The 12,940-nt window shown below is 41.6% G+C and overlaps 1 protein-coding gene across 2 annotated transcripts; it reads left to right on the top strand.

Annotated features, from left to right (window-relative positions):
- The first annotated feature begins 219 nt into the window (after positions 1-219).
- LOC145356313 (uncharacterized) lies at positions 220-7,169 on the top strand. 2 transcript variants are annotated; one of them, XM_080208917.1, is made up of 7 exons: positions 220-894; positions 2,152-2,236; positions 2,327-2,653; positions 3,186-3,482; positions 3,770-3,916; positions 6,112-6,140; positions 6,225-7,169. In XM_080208917.1, exons 2-7 carry the CDS (start codon positions 2,170-2,172, stop codon positions 6,255-6,257), a joined length of 900 nt encoding a protein of 299 aa, XP_080065043.1. In that variant the 5' UTR covers positions 220-894; positions 2,152-2,169; the 3' UTR covers positions 6,258-7,169. The 2 variants fall into 2 exon arrangements, with proteins under 2 accessions (XP_080065043.1, XP_080065042.1); XM_080208916.1 differs by having other exon boundaries at positions 223-894; positions 2,149-2,236.
- The last annotated feature ends 5,771 nt before the right edge of the window (positions 7,170-12,940 follow it).

Below are 12,940 nucleotides of genomic sequence, written 5' to 3'. Positions count from 1 at the left end.
TAGGAAGGAAGTATACTTATGCAGAAGGAAAGAACAGGAAGTCCATGTTAAGGTCTGAGAGTGCAGATGGACTTAATTGGTATTATTTATCTCCAGATTCTACTGGGGTTTTTTTTGTTGTACGAGAGGTGAGACAATATAAACTTGGACTAATTGAACAAGCTAAAAATAAATTATTTGGAATTCCCTTAGCCAATATTTCAGAGCTAATCTTCCGGAGAGAGTAACAAGGGGAAAATACGTGCAGACGTTGGAAGCGAGCAAATTTAAGAGAAGAAATCTGGCCTTTCCCTGCTAGCTACTTTCAGTTTCCTATGCTAGATCTCACACACTCCTTTGCTCCAATTACTTCCTGAAATACTCTGTGAGGAAGGATACCAAGGACGAAGCGTTTGACAATTGCAAGTCCAAGTAACAGCAGTGTTGCTGCGGGAAGTTCTGTGAATGCACATCGCTCCGATACATTTGTTCCCCTTTTTTGGCGATTGAAACTCGTTATTTGCCAACCCGAACTGCTGCTGGTCAGTCATATTGAAACAGAAAGTAAGAAACAAGGAAGAGAGAAAAATAATCTGGGAACTCTTCGTTGGGTTCAGCTCCAAACGGACAGGAAGACGGTAGATGAACTGCAGAGATAATCTTCGTTCGCTGTTTGTTGTCAACACCAGCTAACAGGCGTTGGTAACTTTCCCAGATTTGTCAGCAGATCGAGAGCCGACTGCCTCAACTCTCTCCCCGCAGATCCCAGCTTTCGGTTCCGAGTCCAGCGGTATCCGGATCCCTGAAACACTCGCAGCAAGTGTGGGATTTTGTATGGTGATTTCTCTTGGGTCAGTTTGAACCACCGTTTGGTGCTGGACAAGTTGAACGTCTGTGTACTGTTGGATACAAAAGGTACAGTTTGACTTTCAGAAAGTTAAGAATTGTTTCATTGACATCTGTGTAAAGCTCACGTCCCCAGCATCTGCTGTGAATTTGAGTCGTTCAACCCTGCCATTAAATGCCCGTCGAAACCTACCTTACGGTGCACAAATCAGATTTGATTTAGATTACTGAGGGTTGGGAAGCACCAGGAGAACTGGCAATAGCCTGACACCATCCTGCTGGCAAAATATTTTGCCAGCCGAGGGCCCTAAATCATAGAATCACTACAGTGTAGAAGGAGGCCAACAATGCCTCCCCAAGCCCTATTCCAGGAACGCCACATATTTATCCTGCTAATCCCCCTGACAGTAAAGGGCAATTTAGGCATGGCCAATCAACCTAACCTGCACATCGTTGGTGTGTGGGAGGAAACCAGAGCACACGAAGGAAACCCACGCAGACATGGGGAGAACGTGCAAACTCCTCACAGACACTGACCCGAGGCTGGAATGGAACCTGGGTTCCTGGCGCTGTGAAGCAGCAGCGCTAACCACTGTGCCGCCAAGCCAACAATCTGTAGACTAACCTCGTAAGTGCCATTGTCTTGCAAATTTATTTTGTTGAAGTGCCCATCCAATTACCTCAATTGGAATCATTAACTCATATCATGATGTTAAAAGGTGAGTGCCCATTTGGTGGGTGGGTGGACAGATCCAATCCCACCTCATCAGCACTGAAGGGAGGGGGTTGCTTGCTGCCGTAAGGGGAAATCACCAGACTTTACCAGCCAGTTCCTGTAGAGAGGCAGTTACAAAGTTGAAGGGAGCTCTATGGGTTTTGTAAAGGCTACTTACTGGCAATGGCCCCTCCCACACATCCAAAGTGGTGCTGCCGGGATAATCCAGCACCCCCTCCCCGCCCACAACCATGTTTACCTCCCATTGCTGGGGCTTGCTGATCTCTGGCTTCTTTGGCATTGAAGTGCCCCCTCCTTCAAGAGACAGCCACTACTACTGGTGGCACTGCCTAGACTGCTGCGTTACCAGTTCTCGAATTGGCGCTGGGGACAGGGGACCTGGGGAGAAAGGAACAAAGGAAGGAAGGGAAGGAATGAAAGGATCAGGCCTCTATCCTCAAATGATGTTAATTGGATAGTCCAGCAAAATGCTTTATGCCTGGATCCCATTGCCCACCAAAGCAAGTTTAGTCTGCCGCTTTCATGATCCACTGAAACAAACTCAGCCTTGCATTTTTAGTGATTTTTCTCTATTATCTTCATATCAGCAGGTGAACTGAATTCCGGTAATGGGTTTACACCGTGCAATAATTTTCCTTCGTGTCATCTTATGCATAGGTGCATCCCTTTCACAGAGTAAGTACTGGAGAATTACTCCATTTATAGTTGATTGAACACCGATTATCACTGAGGCAATGTGAACTAATGGAAATTCTCATTTTTCAGGCTTGGTGAAATTAAATTGTGAGGATGTAGTGACAGGAATATTGAATGAAGACACTAAACTAACATGCTCAATCAAATCAACAATAGTAAAAACATATGATCGCATTCAACTGAGTAAAACTGAAAACAATAAAAAAACAACACCTGTGTTCAGTTTGGAAGCTGATACCAAACAACCTCCTAATCGAATTAGAATAATTCATCCGGATTCAGATGATGTATCACTGTTAATCCAGAAAACAGAACTGACAGATGAAGGGAATTATACATACGATTTGGAAACATTTGCTGGACATGACAGTAAATCCATCAGACTGAAGGTTAGAGGTGGGTAATAGTATTCTTTCCCTGATATTCTCGCTTCTACTGGTTGTCTTTAATTAGCATCGAATTCTTATTTTATTCTCACATCTAAAATCTTGACATGTGAGATAGGCAAAATGTAAGTTATAACCTGAGTCATCTTGAGAGAAGAAATCATGATTGTGCATTTCTAGAAAACCGTTCATATCTTTGGAACATTTCTAATCACTGAAGTTAGAGGAGGGTGTATTGATGATTTGGATGGCCACATTGTAAGATAGGGTAATCATATTTGATGCACATTCATATTTGCTATGTAATCTAAACAGTTTGGAATTCACACATTCAGAAATCAAATCAAAGTCCCAAATTTGAACCATTAAATATTATTTTCACCCCTACACATCTGTCACCTTAAGTAAATAAATTAAATCCCTACTGCTATCATATTATTGTTATTGTATATTGCTGGCTGATGGAGTAAGTGGAGAAACTGCTCCTATGTTATTCTGTGCCTCTCTCTTATTACGTTAATAAAAATGTAATTTGTTTTTAGCTCCATACAGTTTGCCAAAAGTGATGTTGGCATCCAATGTCACAAGAAGGATGAAAGCGACGGACCTCATCTGTGAAACGACTGGTTATCCACTCTCTGAGATTCACTGGTTTGTCTATGAGAAAACAGACCTCACCGCTCACGCTACAACTAATCATGTAAAGACCCCACAGGGGCTGTTCAAGATCACCAGTGCACTTCCGATCACAGTTGCAGAAAGTGCTTTGGAAGGCGATTACACTTGTGCTGTGTGGAACGTGGAAGAACATGTATATGAAGTTAAGAAGCATTTTCCAAGTAAGTTCATGGATTTTATCCAAAACAGTCTCAGAAAATAGCTGCTTAAAGAATTGATTTTGTTCTTGTGTTGAAGATGAGTGCAATGCCACAAAATCTAATTTACCACCTGTAACCATTTTTCTTGAGAAGGTTTTGTGGCTTCCTATTAAACTGCTGCCATACTTTCCCTCTGTGCAGTTCAACTCCAAGTTATGTCCCTTTATAATTAGTATCATCATCATTATACGTGCAAAGGTTGAAACTGGAGATTGCAATTAATTAAATTTTTCCACCCAACTTTTCAGTTCCCCTCTTGGATGAACCTAATACTCACCGGCAAAGTGAAGAAAAAAAGACTCAGGTTCTCACGGCCGTCTTTGTCATTGTTGGAGCGCTTGCAGTTGGAATAATCATCTTGACAATTTTTCGATTCAGGAGAAATTTATATACAGGTATGATGATTGTATAAAAGTTTCTGATTTCTAACAAACATAAATTCTGACATTATCTTATTGAAAAAATACCCTTGCTTGATTCTTTTGTTTTTTTTTGAATACAGCCCAGAATCCAGAAACCTGATAATTCTGTTTAAACAAATTATCTGGCCAAGAAAGGGAGGGTGGAATCTGAAACACACTCAATGGCTTCAGCTTCTGCCTGGTATTCTTATTCACTTCCCAGAGTTGTGTGCTTATTAGGTTTTTAGCTGAATCATTGCTTGTCCAGTACCTGACTGAGGATGAAAACATTCACCAAACATATGCTTAAGAAATAGAAAAAACTTTAACGCTCTGTGCAGTTTTGGTCACCTAATTATGGGAAAGATATTAATAAGGTTGAAAGAGTACAGAGAAGGTTAACAAGGATGTTACAGAAACTGAGTTACAGAAAAGGTTGAAAAGATTAGGACTTTATTCCCTGGAGCATAGAAGAATGAGGGGAGGTTTGATAGAGGTGTATAAAGTTATGACGAGTATAAATAGAGTGAATGCAAGCGGGCTTTTTCCACTGAGGCTGGGGGACAAAAAAAAACTAGAGGACATGGGTTAAGGGGGAAAAGTTTAAAGGGAATATTAGGGGGGCCTTCTTCACAAAGAGAGTGGTGAGAGTGTGGAATGAGCTGCCAGTTGAAGTGGTGAATGTGGGCTCACTTTTAACATTTAAGAGAAACTTGGAAAGGTAGATGGATGAGAGGGGTGTGGAGGGATATGGTCCAGGTGCAGGTCAGTGGGACGAGGCAGGAAAAGTGGTTTGGCACAGCCAAGAAGAACCAAAGAGCCTGTTTCTGTGCTGTAGTGTTCTATGGTTCTATGGTTCTGGATTTTCCGTACTTGATTTGAGTCTTCTTGCTTCCTTACATTCTAGTTGGTTAAATTGATTAGGTGAAAAGGTGGCTGATTAGCGCACCACCATAATGAGCCTGTTACTCAGCTTCTAGCTAGAGAATGTAGAAAAACTCCAGATGACTCACATTGAATAGCTCTGGAGCAACTTCTGTTAAAATGCATCCAAATATCAAACAGAATTGGAAGAGTTAGCTGCAGGAATGAGTCATCTGTGGCATTTCAAATCACAAGTTCCAAGCTGTAGTGTTTAGTACAGGGAGAAGCCACTCAGATAGGGGAGAAAAGGAAACAGTCTCTATGTAGAAACTACAACTTTTTAAAAAATCATCCTTTAGTTGTGATTGACATTTATTGGCCTGAAAATACATTTTTCTTTGTAGCCTTTTATAACTGGCTGGCCTGCTGGTCTAATTCAGGGGTCAGTTAAGAATCAACCACATTGGTGTAAGAAGTGAGACACATATCAGACAGGGTAAGAACTGTAGGTTTCCTTTACGAAAAAAAGATTAGTAAACCTTTTTGTTTTTACAACATGGTCAAATATTGACCAAAGATTCATGGTCACCTTCTAAAAATTTAAAGTTTATTTATTAGTGTCACAAGAAGGCTTACATTAGCATTGCAATGAAGTTACTATGAAAATCCCCTGGTCGCCACACTCCGGCACCTGTTTGGGTACGCTGAGGGAGAATTTAGCATGGCCAGTACACCGAATCAGTGTCTTTTGGAGAAAACCAGAGCATCTGGAGGAAACCCATGCAGTCACGGGGAGAACATGCAAACTCCATATAGGCAGTGACCCAAGCCAATAATTGAATGCAGTCCCTGAAGCTGTGAGGGTTATAAATACCAATGTTCCTTTTAAAAAAAATGGAATTCATATTCTTTTGCTGTGATAATGGGATTTGAACATATGTCCTGGGGATTACTAGAACAACTTGTTGAATAGTTTGTTAACATGACTACCACATAATCACTGAGTCAAGTTGGAAGAAGGAAAATTGTAAGGCAGATAGGTGATTGCATTTATTTTGGATCCCCTTTCTTATCAGATCATTTTTATAAATCATTGGACAATTGAATTAGAGAAATACTTCAAGTGTTAATTCGTCAAAATATGAGCATTGTTTATAAATGATAAAATCATCACAATTGTACAGAGATTGCTATATTTCATATGATTAGGAGTTTTGGAACCTCAAGAAAAAAGAGACTACAGTATCGTATAGCTGGAGATGTAAATTCAAATTTTATGCACTAAAAATAATGAATTAATTGTTTCTCTTCTGTTTTACTTTCAGTGGTTCGAAGAGAGTCGAGAATGCCAATGGTAGGTGCGATTTCAAATATCTGAACTTTTTTTCGAAGGCTTCCTGTCACTGGTTTCATCATTTCCTTCGTTTCATTTTAACAGATGCAAAGTGTCCAGGATGTTGATAGTTATTAACGACTGCAGCAAATAATTTCTACTTGTGATGAGTGCATTGATATCATGGACTACTTCAAGAATAATTTTGTGATACAATGCTTCAAGCATACATCCCAGCCATGTCCTTTTGTATCATGCGGATGGCGGAAGGTGAATGCACATCATACAAATTATTTCAAGCACTGTCACTTTCCTTTCCAGTGACCACCTGGAATCTCCAACTATTTTTAGTGATTGATCAAGATGGTAATTCAGCCTCTGTCACTGTGCTAGAGTCTTCACTATTTGCTTTTGTATATAGAGAACCAATGCCCGCATGTTGGTTGGATACTAACACCGTCAACAAACCATTTGATCCATAAAACATGAGAATGCCACAAACTATGGAAAGCTTGGCCCTCAATCTTGGTTCTTTTTCAAGGAATGCCCCTAATTTAAAGCTGGGTTAATAAATGGATTCATTTGTGACGCCACAGCACTCTGTAAAAGGAGAAGACCTTAGAGACTCATTCTGACTTTGAGAACATTCTTCCTGCAAATTGATTGCTGAAATATTGTGATAGAGTTGATGTGAGTCTAATTTTTACTCAGTAGGAGAGCAAATACTGCAAACAACTAGGTCAGAAAACTGAAGTGGGAGAGAATTTCTCTCTGCACGAAATTATTTCCACAATTAGATTTACACATGTAAATGGTTTTAATTTAAAATGGAATGTATAATTCTTCAACATGTTGATTTGTATTCTGACTATTTGATGGAACAATGAAATGAATAGGAAATGAATATTTTTTTTGTAAAATTTGAGATGCTTGATATCCTCTCCTTATTTTAGAGTGAATATCATTTGTAAATACATTTTGAATAGTATAAATTACCTATTTTTCCTTTATCACCAGTTTGTATCAATGTATAAAGATTCTGAAGCGTAATGAACATGGTTCTCTTTTTCTTGATTATGGACCTTTAGTATATGAATTTGGGAGTAATGGTATGGATAAGACATTGAGATTCTTGATGGAGCAGATGGTGTGTACATTTTTTACTCCCAGTATAGCTAAGAAGGAGTGAAAAGAGCAGATTTAATGGAATAATGTTTGTAGGGCAGGAATGCTCTTCCAGACCAAATGGATGTTCTCTGACTGCTGCCACTCTGGGCTACTCACCTCAGCACCATTCCCTTCCCCATGATTGCTAGGATTCCTTGGTTACAGACTGGACCACAGGATTGTGCACTTATCCAAATCCATTGAGGTGCAGCCTGTTCATGTTGCTTTGATTTAAATGGCAGTTTGTGTGTCGAATTGGATTTATTCTCTACACTTCTGGAGGAGATTGCCAGGTCTTATGCTGCTGTGCTTGACTACTGAATGGTTCACTCATTCTCCCAAAACTCGACAGTCAGTTTCACAGTTGGAGGCCGTTCAATCCATCAAGTTCACGCGAGCTCACTGCAGAGCAATCCAGTCAGCCTCACTCCCTTGCTGATTCCCAACTGCCCCGCATTTATTTCCTCCAAGTGCCCATCCAACACCTTGTCTACACCTCTGATTGATTCCACTTCAACATTCCCCTCACCATTGCAGGCAGCAAGTTCCAGTCATCTGATTGTGGCCCCAACGCCACTTGTCTAACTGTCCTTTGACTCCCTTGTAGCTCAAAGATCTGTCCAACTCAGGCTTGAATATATTCATTGACCCAGTCCTAGCACTCTGTGGGTTAAGAGTATTACAAAGTTAACAGCTTTCTGAGAAAATAAATTCCCATCCTCCCGTCTAAATCTTAACTGGGCAATAACTTACTTGAAATTCTAGATTCCCTCATGAGGAGAAATAATAGCCTGGATCTTCCTGAAACCAACAATGGCCAATGTTGACACAGTCGTCTCTGTTGTGCACTGAGACCCTTCAGAAGACCAAACATGCATGGTATTGCCTGGGAAGCTAATATTCCTGATGGACAGATCTGTGTTTCCCAGGTCCCCTGAGAATATCTCAGACACTGAGCTCAGTGGGCTGGCTGTACAATGCCTACCCAGATAATTACACAAAGTATTGTTCTGCTGTTTCTGGCACAAGTCAATGATTAACAGCAAAGCCCATCCCATTGCCCTGACAGCACCCACCGCACTCCATGGCCCCTACAAAGCCCAGCACCCATCCAAACTGCCTCCGCCTCCTGCTGATTACTCACCCCTGACTACTCACCCTGCAATTATCCAGTTCCCCAACCTGTCTATCCCCCACCCACACCCAACCACACAACTTCATTCCCCAGCCCCCCAACTACCCAACCACATGTCCTGAATACCCACCCTCATAAATCAGCCAAGTACCTAACCAACTCACCACCCAAACCACCTTACAATATTCCCCAACCTAACTAACCCTTTAAAAAACACTTAAGGCATTTAAAAACCTATGTGAACATGGGAGTCAGAAGACAGATGTCTTTCCGTATCTCTGTCCAAAGGGATTAAAAGGCTGGAAATCTGGGATCCATGCTAGATTTGTGCTAACTGATTCCAAAGAAGGCTGTATGTCTATGGGCACAGTGCTTAAATTGGAACTGTGGAAATCACTAGCAGTTTAAGAATTATACCTTGTTATGTTTAAGTATTTCCGCTGGTAAAAGTTATTCAAATTAATTTTGGTATATTTTAACTGTATTGTTAAAAAAAAGTTTTTTTAAAAAATAAAAGTTTCCTAGTGAATTAGTAGAATCACACCTGGAGCGAAACACTGTATCCTGGCACTAATGCCAAAATCAAAAAAAGACAGGGATCTAGGCTAACTTTATAATATGGGGTTTCTGATCTGCTCTCTAACACCATCCATTCTTCTAAACTCCAAAGATACAGATCCAATATGTTCCACCTCTCCCTTGCTATTTCTTAAACCATGGCACATTTGCTTACTCTGATGATCCCGCGGTACTATTTCAAAGAAGGGGAATTATCCAAGGTCCTGATCCATATTTATCTGCCAATCCAAATCACTAAAACAGATTCACTGGCCATTATCACACTGCTGTTTGTGAGAGTTTGCTGTGTACAAAGTTATCAGCTGTGTTTTAGCATTGGTGTGGAGATGCCGGCATTGGACTGGGGTAAGCACAGTATGAAGTCTGAGTAAGAGGTAAAGCTCGAAAGCTTGTGAGCTTACTATCAAATAAATCGGTTGGACTTAAACCTGGTGTTGTCATACTTCTTACTGTGTTTTAGCATTGGGACAGTGACTACACTTCATAGGGATTTTATTGGTCATAAGGCATTTTAGAAAAATCCAGGGGTCATGGAAACTGTTATTTCAATGTAGATCTTTCTTTGAACATAGAGTTGTTTAAGAAGGGTGCCAGGCAAAAGGCGGGGAATTATAGGCCGGTTAGTTTAACGTCTGTTGTAGGTAAAATGTTAGAATCCGTCATCAAGGAGGAAATAGTGAGACATCTTGAGGGGAATTGCTTGATAGAGCAGACGCAGCACGGTTTTGTTACGGGGAAGTTGTGTCTGACGAATTTACTTGAGTTCTATGAGGATGTGTCTAGGGCGGTGGATAGAGGAGAGCCGGTGGATGTGGTCTTTCTTGATTTTCAGAAGGCGTTTGACAAGGTACCTCACAAGAGGTTATTGCAGAAGGTCAGGGGACATGGAGTTGGGGGTAGGGTGTTAGCGTGGATAGAGGACTGGTTGTCAAATAGGAGGCAGAGAGTGGAGGTCAATGGGTGCTATTCGGATTGGCGGTTGGTGATTGGTGAAGTGCCTCAGGGGTTGGTGCTGGGCCACAGCTATTTACCATTTATATAGATGATCTGGAGGAGGGAACCGAGTGTATGGTGTCGAAATTTGCTGATGACACCAAAATTGGTGGAAAGGCAAATTGTGCGGAGGGTGTGGAGAGTCTGCAGAAGGATCTAGATAGGCTGGGCGAATGGGCCAGGAAATGGCAAATGGAATTTAATGTTGGCAAGTGTGAGGTGGCCCACGTTGGTAGGAATAATGGTAGGAAGGATTATTACTTACGTGGAGAAAAACTGCAGCAGGCGACGGTGCAGAGGGACCTCGGGGTCCTTGTGCATGAGTCGCAAAAACCCAGCTTGCAGGTGCAGCAGGTGGTCAGGAAGGCGAATGGGATGCTGGCCTTCATAGCGAGGGGGATTGAATATAAAAGTAGGGAGGTCTTGCTGCGGCTGTATAGGGCATTGGTGAGGCCGCAGCTGGAGTACTGTGTGCAGTTTTGGGCGCCGTACTTACGCAAGGATATTTTGGCCTTAGAGGGAGTGCAGAGGAGGTTTACTAGGCTGATGCCGGAGTTGAGGGGGTTGAGCTATGAGGAGAGGCTGAATAAACTAGGCTTGTACTCATTAGAGTTTAGAAGAATGCGGGGAGATCTCACTGAGATGTATAAGATGATGAATGGGATGGATAGGATAGAGGTGGAGAGACTCTTCCCGCTCAGAAAGGACAGTAGGACTAGGGGGCACAGCCTCAAGATAAAGGGGGGGCAGTTTAGAACGGAGTTGAGGAAGAACTTCTTCACTCAAAGGGTGGTGAATCTCTGGAATTCTCTGCCCGTTGAAGTGGTGGAGGCTACCTCGCTAAATATTTTTAAGAAGCGGGTTGATGGGTTTTTGATAAGAGAGGGGATTAAGGGTTATGGGGAGAGGGCGAGAATGTGGAACTGAGCCACGACAGATCAGCCATGATCTTATTGAATGGCGGGGCAGACTCGAAGGGCCAGATGGCCTACTCCTGCTCCTATTTCTTATGTTCTTATGTTCTTATGTAATTCCTGCTTAAATGTGAGTGATGAGGAAATAAAAATTTAAGTTTATTTATTAGAGTCACAAATAGGCTTACGTTAAAACTGCAATGAAATCATTGTGTAAATCCCCTAGTCACCACACTTCTGCAGCTGTTCAGATATACTGAGGGAGAACTTAGCCTAGCTAGTGCACCTAACCAGCACATCTTTCAGACTGTGGGAGGAATCTGGAACGCACGGACAAAACGCACACAGACACTGGGAGAACATGCAAACTTCGCACAGACAGTGACCCAAGCTGGGAATCAAATGCAGGTCCTTGGCGTTGTGAAGCAGCAATGCTAACCAATGTGCCACAATGCCACCCTAAAAGGAAGGGGAAGATAGAATTGCATAGTGGTCTATGACAGGGAAAAAGGTTAAGAGCAAAGATTTGTGGTAATATTGACATTTCCAGCTTATTGAACTACCAAATATATTATTCCAGTCCTCTGCCCAAACCCAAATAAATGGCACATTTTAAAAAAAAAAATTTACTGTGTTCTTAAAGTTACAAAACCAATGCTCAGAGTGGACCGGGCAAACCCAAATCCATCTCCTTGCCTGCTCCAAAAACAAAATACAAACTGAGTCCAATTCATGGCCCCACAAAAGAGACATACAAGATCCAAGCTGACAAGATAAGGCATTGCACCTCATCTTGGGCTTGATCTGACACTTGATCATATACTCTTGTGCGCTTCAATCACATTTTCTCGTATCTGTTAAATCCCTATCTGCCACTTCTCTGCTTTAGGTTTCCCTGCCTTATTGGACAGATAAGTGACTTGGTCATGAGGAAATACCACTGGGCTTACAAATGGAGTTGCTGCATTCTTGGCATGACTCAAGGTGAGGTTATAGGCTATTGGCTGTAATAGGATTCCTTGAAACTGTCCTGAAATAGTTCAACATGAACATCTCTCAAAACTAAACGAAATTCAGAACTCACAAAACAATAAAATGTTCTCAGGTTTTGGCCAAACTCAGTTTTAAATGCTGGAGGCCACGAAACAGCTGCTTTGGACAAGTTTTGAAAACCCTCTCCTGGGGAATAATAGCAGCTCACTTTTTCAAGAAATTACATGAGCAAAGCTAAAGCATGCATGAAAAGTCTTGGCAACTGGGTGAAGTCCCAATCCAGGAGATGTCACTCCATTATTCAACAAAACTGTCCCAGTGCATTCTAGAGATTATAATTCCCTTTACCACTGCTCTGCTTTAATCAATCCCTGTGCAAATGAAAATTTTCCATTAACCATTTTATTTTTGCCATGAATCCCTGATCTCTTTATTTATATATGGTCCTGACTACTGTTAAAAGTTTGATAGACAAATCCTGAATTCCTTGCCTGCTGCCCATCTCCCCTCACCCATCCCCCTCTCCCACTCCTCTCTCCCCCTGCCCCTTCTGCTAATTCCATATCTCACTCATCATGACTGAAATCTCTTTTTATCTGTGGCAATGGTATCTTTCAGCAACATTTCTGAGAAATTGATTACAGCAAGGCAGGAGCAGGGACATCCAATTTTCTTGGGTTGCTTATGTTGCTTTACAAACTTGGACAGCCAGAGTTTCCAATCCCTGAATGAACAGATTATTTTCATTCATTGTGAAGGTTAATGACAGATTTTCTGATTGGAATGCAATTAGAATTATTCTTGGAAAATAGTCAGTGAATGGTTTACCGGTAAAGGAGCCTTAGCTCCTCCTGCTCACCTGAATGACTCAACTGTGTGCAGATAGATAGGAACCACACCTCGAGTGTTCATTACAACAGGAAAACTTTTTCTTTATTTGAGACAGTTCAGGGATGGCTCTGAAATATGCTGACATTTATGTTCTGTATTGCAGCCAACTGTACTTAGTACATATTTCCTCTTCAAAGGCTTTGAGTCAT

Source organism: Carcharhinus amblyrhynchos, chromosome 21, assembly GCF_965287045.1.
Source record: "Carcharhinus amblyrhynchos chromosome 21, sCarAmb.v2.hapA, whole genome shotgun sequence".
Lineage (NCBI taxonomy): Eukaryota > Metazoa > Chordata > Chondrichthyes > Carcharhiniformes > Carcharhinidae > Carcharhinus > Carcharhinus amblyrhynchos.
This window is presented reverse-complemented; position numbering and strand designations above follow the sequence as displayed.

Coding starts and splice junctions, on each gene's coding strand:
- LOC145356313 (XM_080208917.1), top strand. CDS start 2,170: ATGGGTTTACACCGTGCAATAATTTTCCTTCGTGTCATCTTATGCATA. Junction 3,483..3,769: donor AGTTAAGAAGCATTTTCCAA/GTAAGTTCATGG, acceptor CCAACTTTTCAG/TTCCCCTCTTGGATGAACCT. Junction 6,141..6,224: donor GAGAGTCGAGAATGCCAATG/GTAGGTGCGATT, acceptor TCATTTTAACAG/ATGCAAAGTGTCCAGGATGT.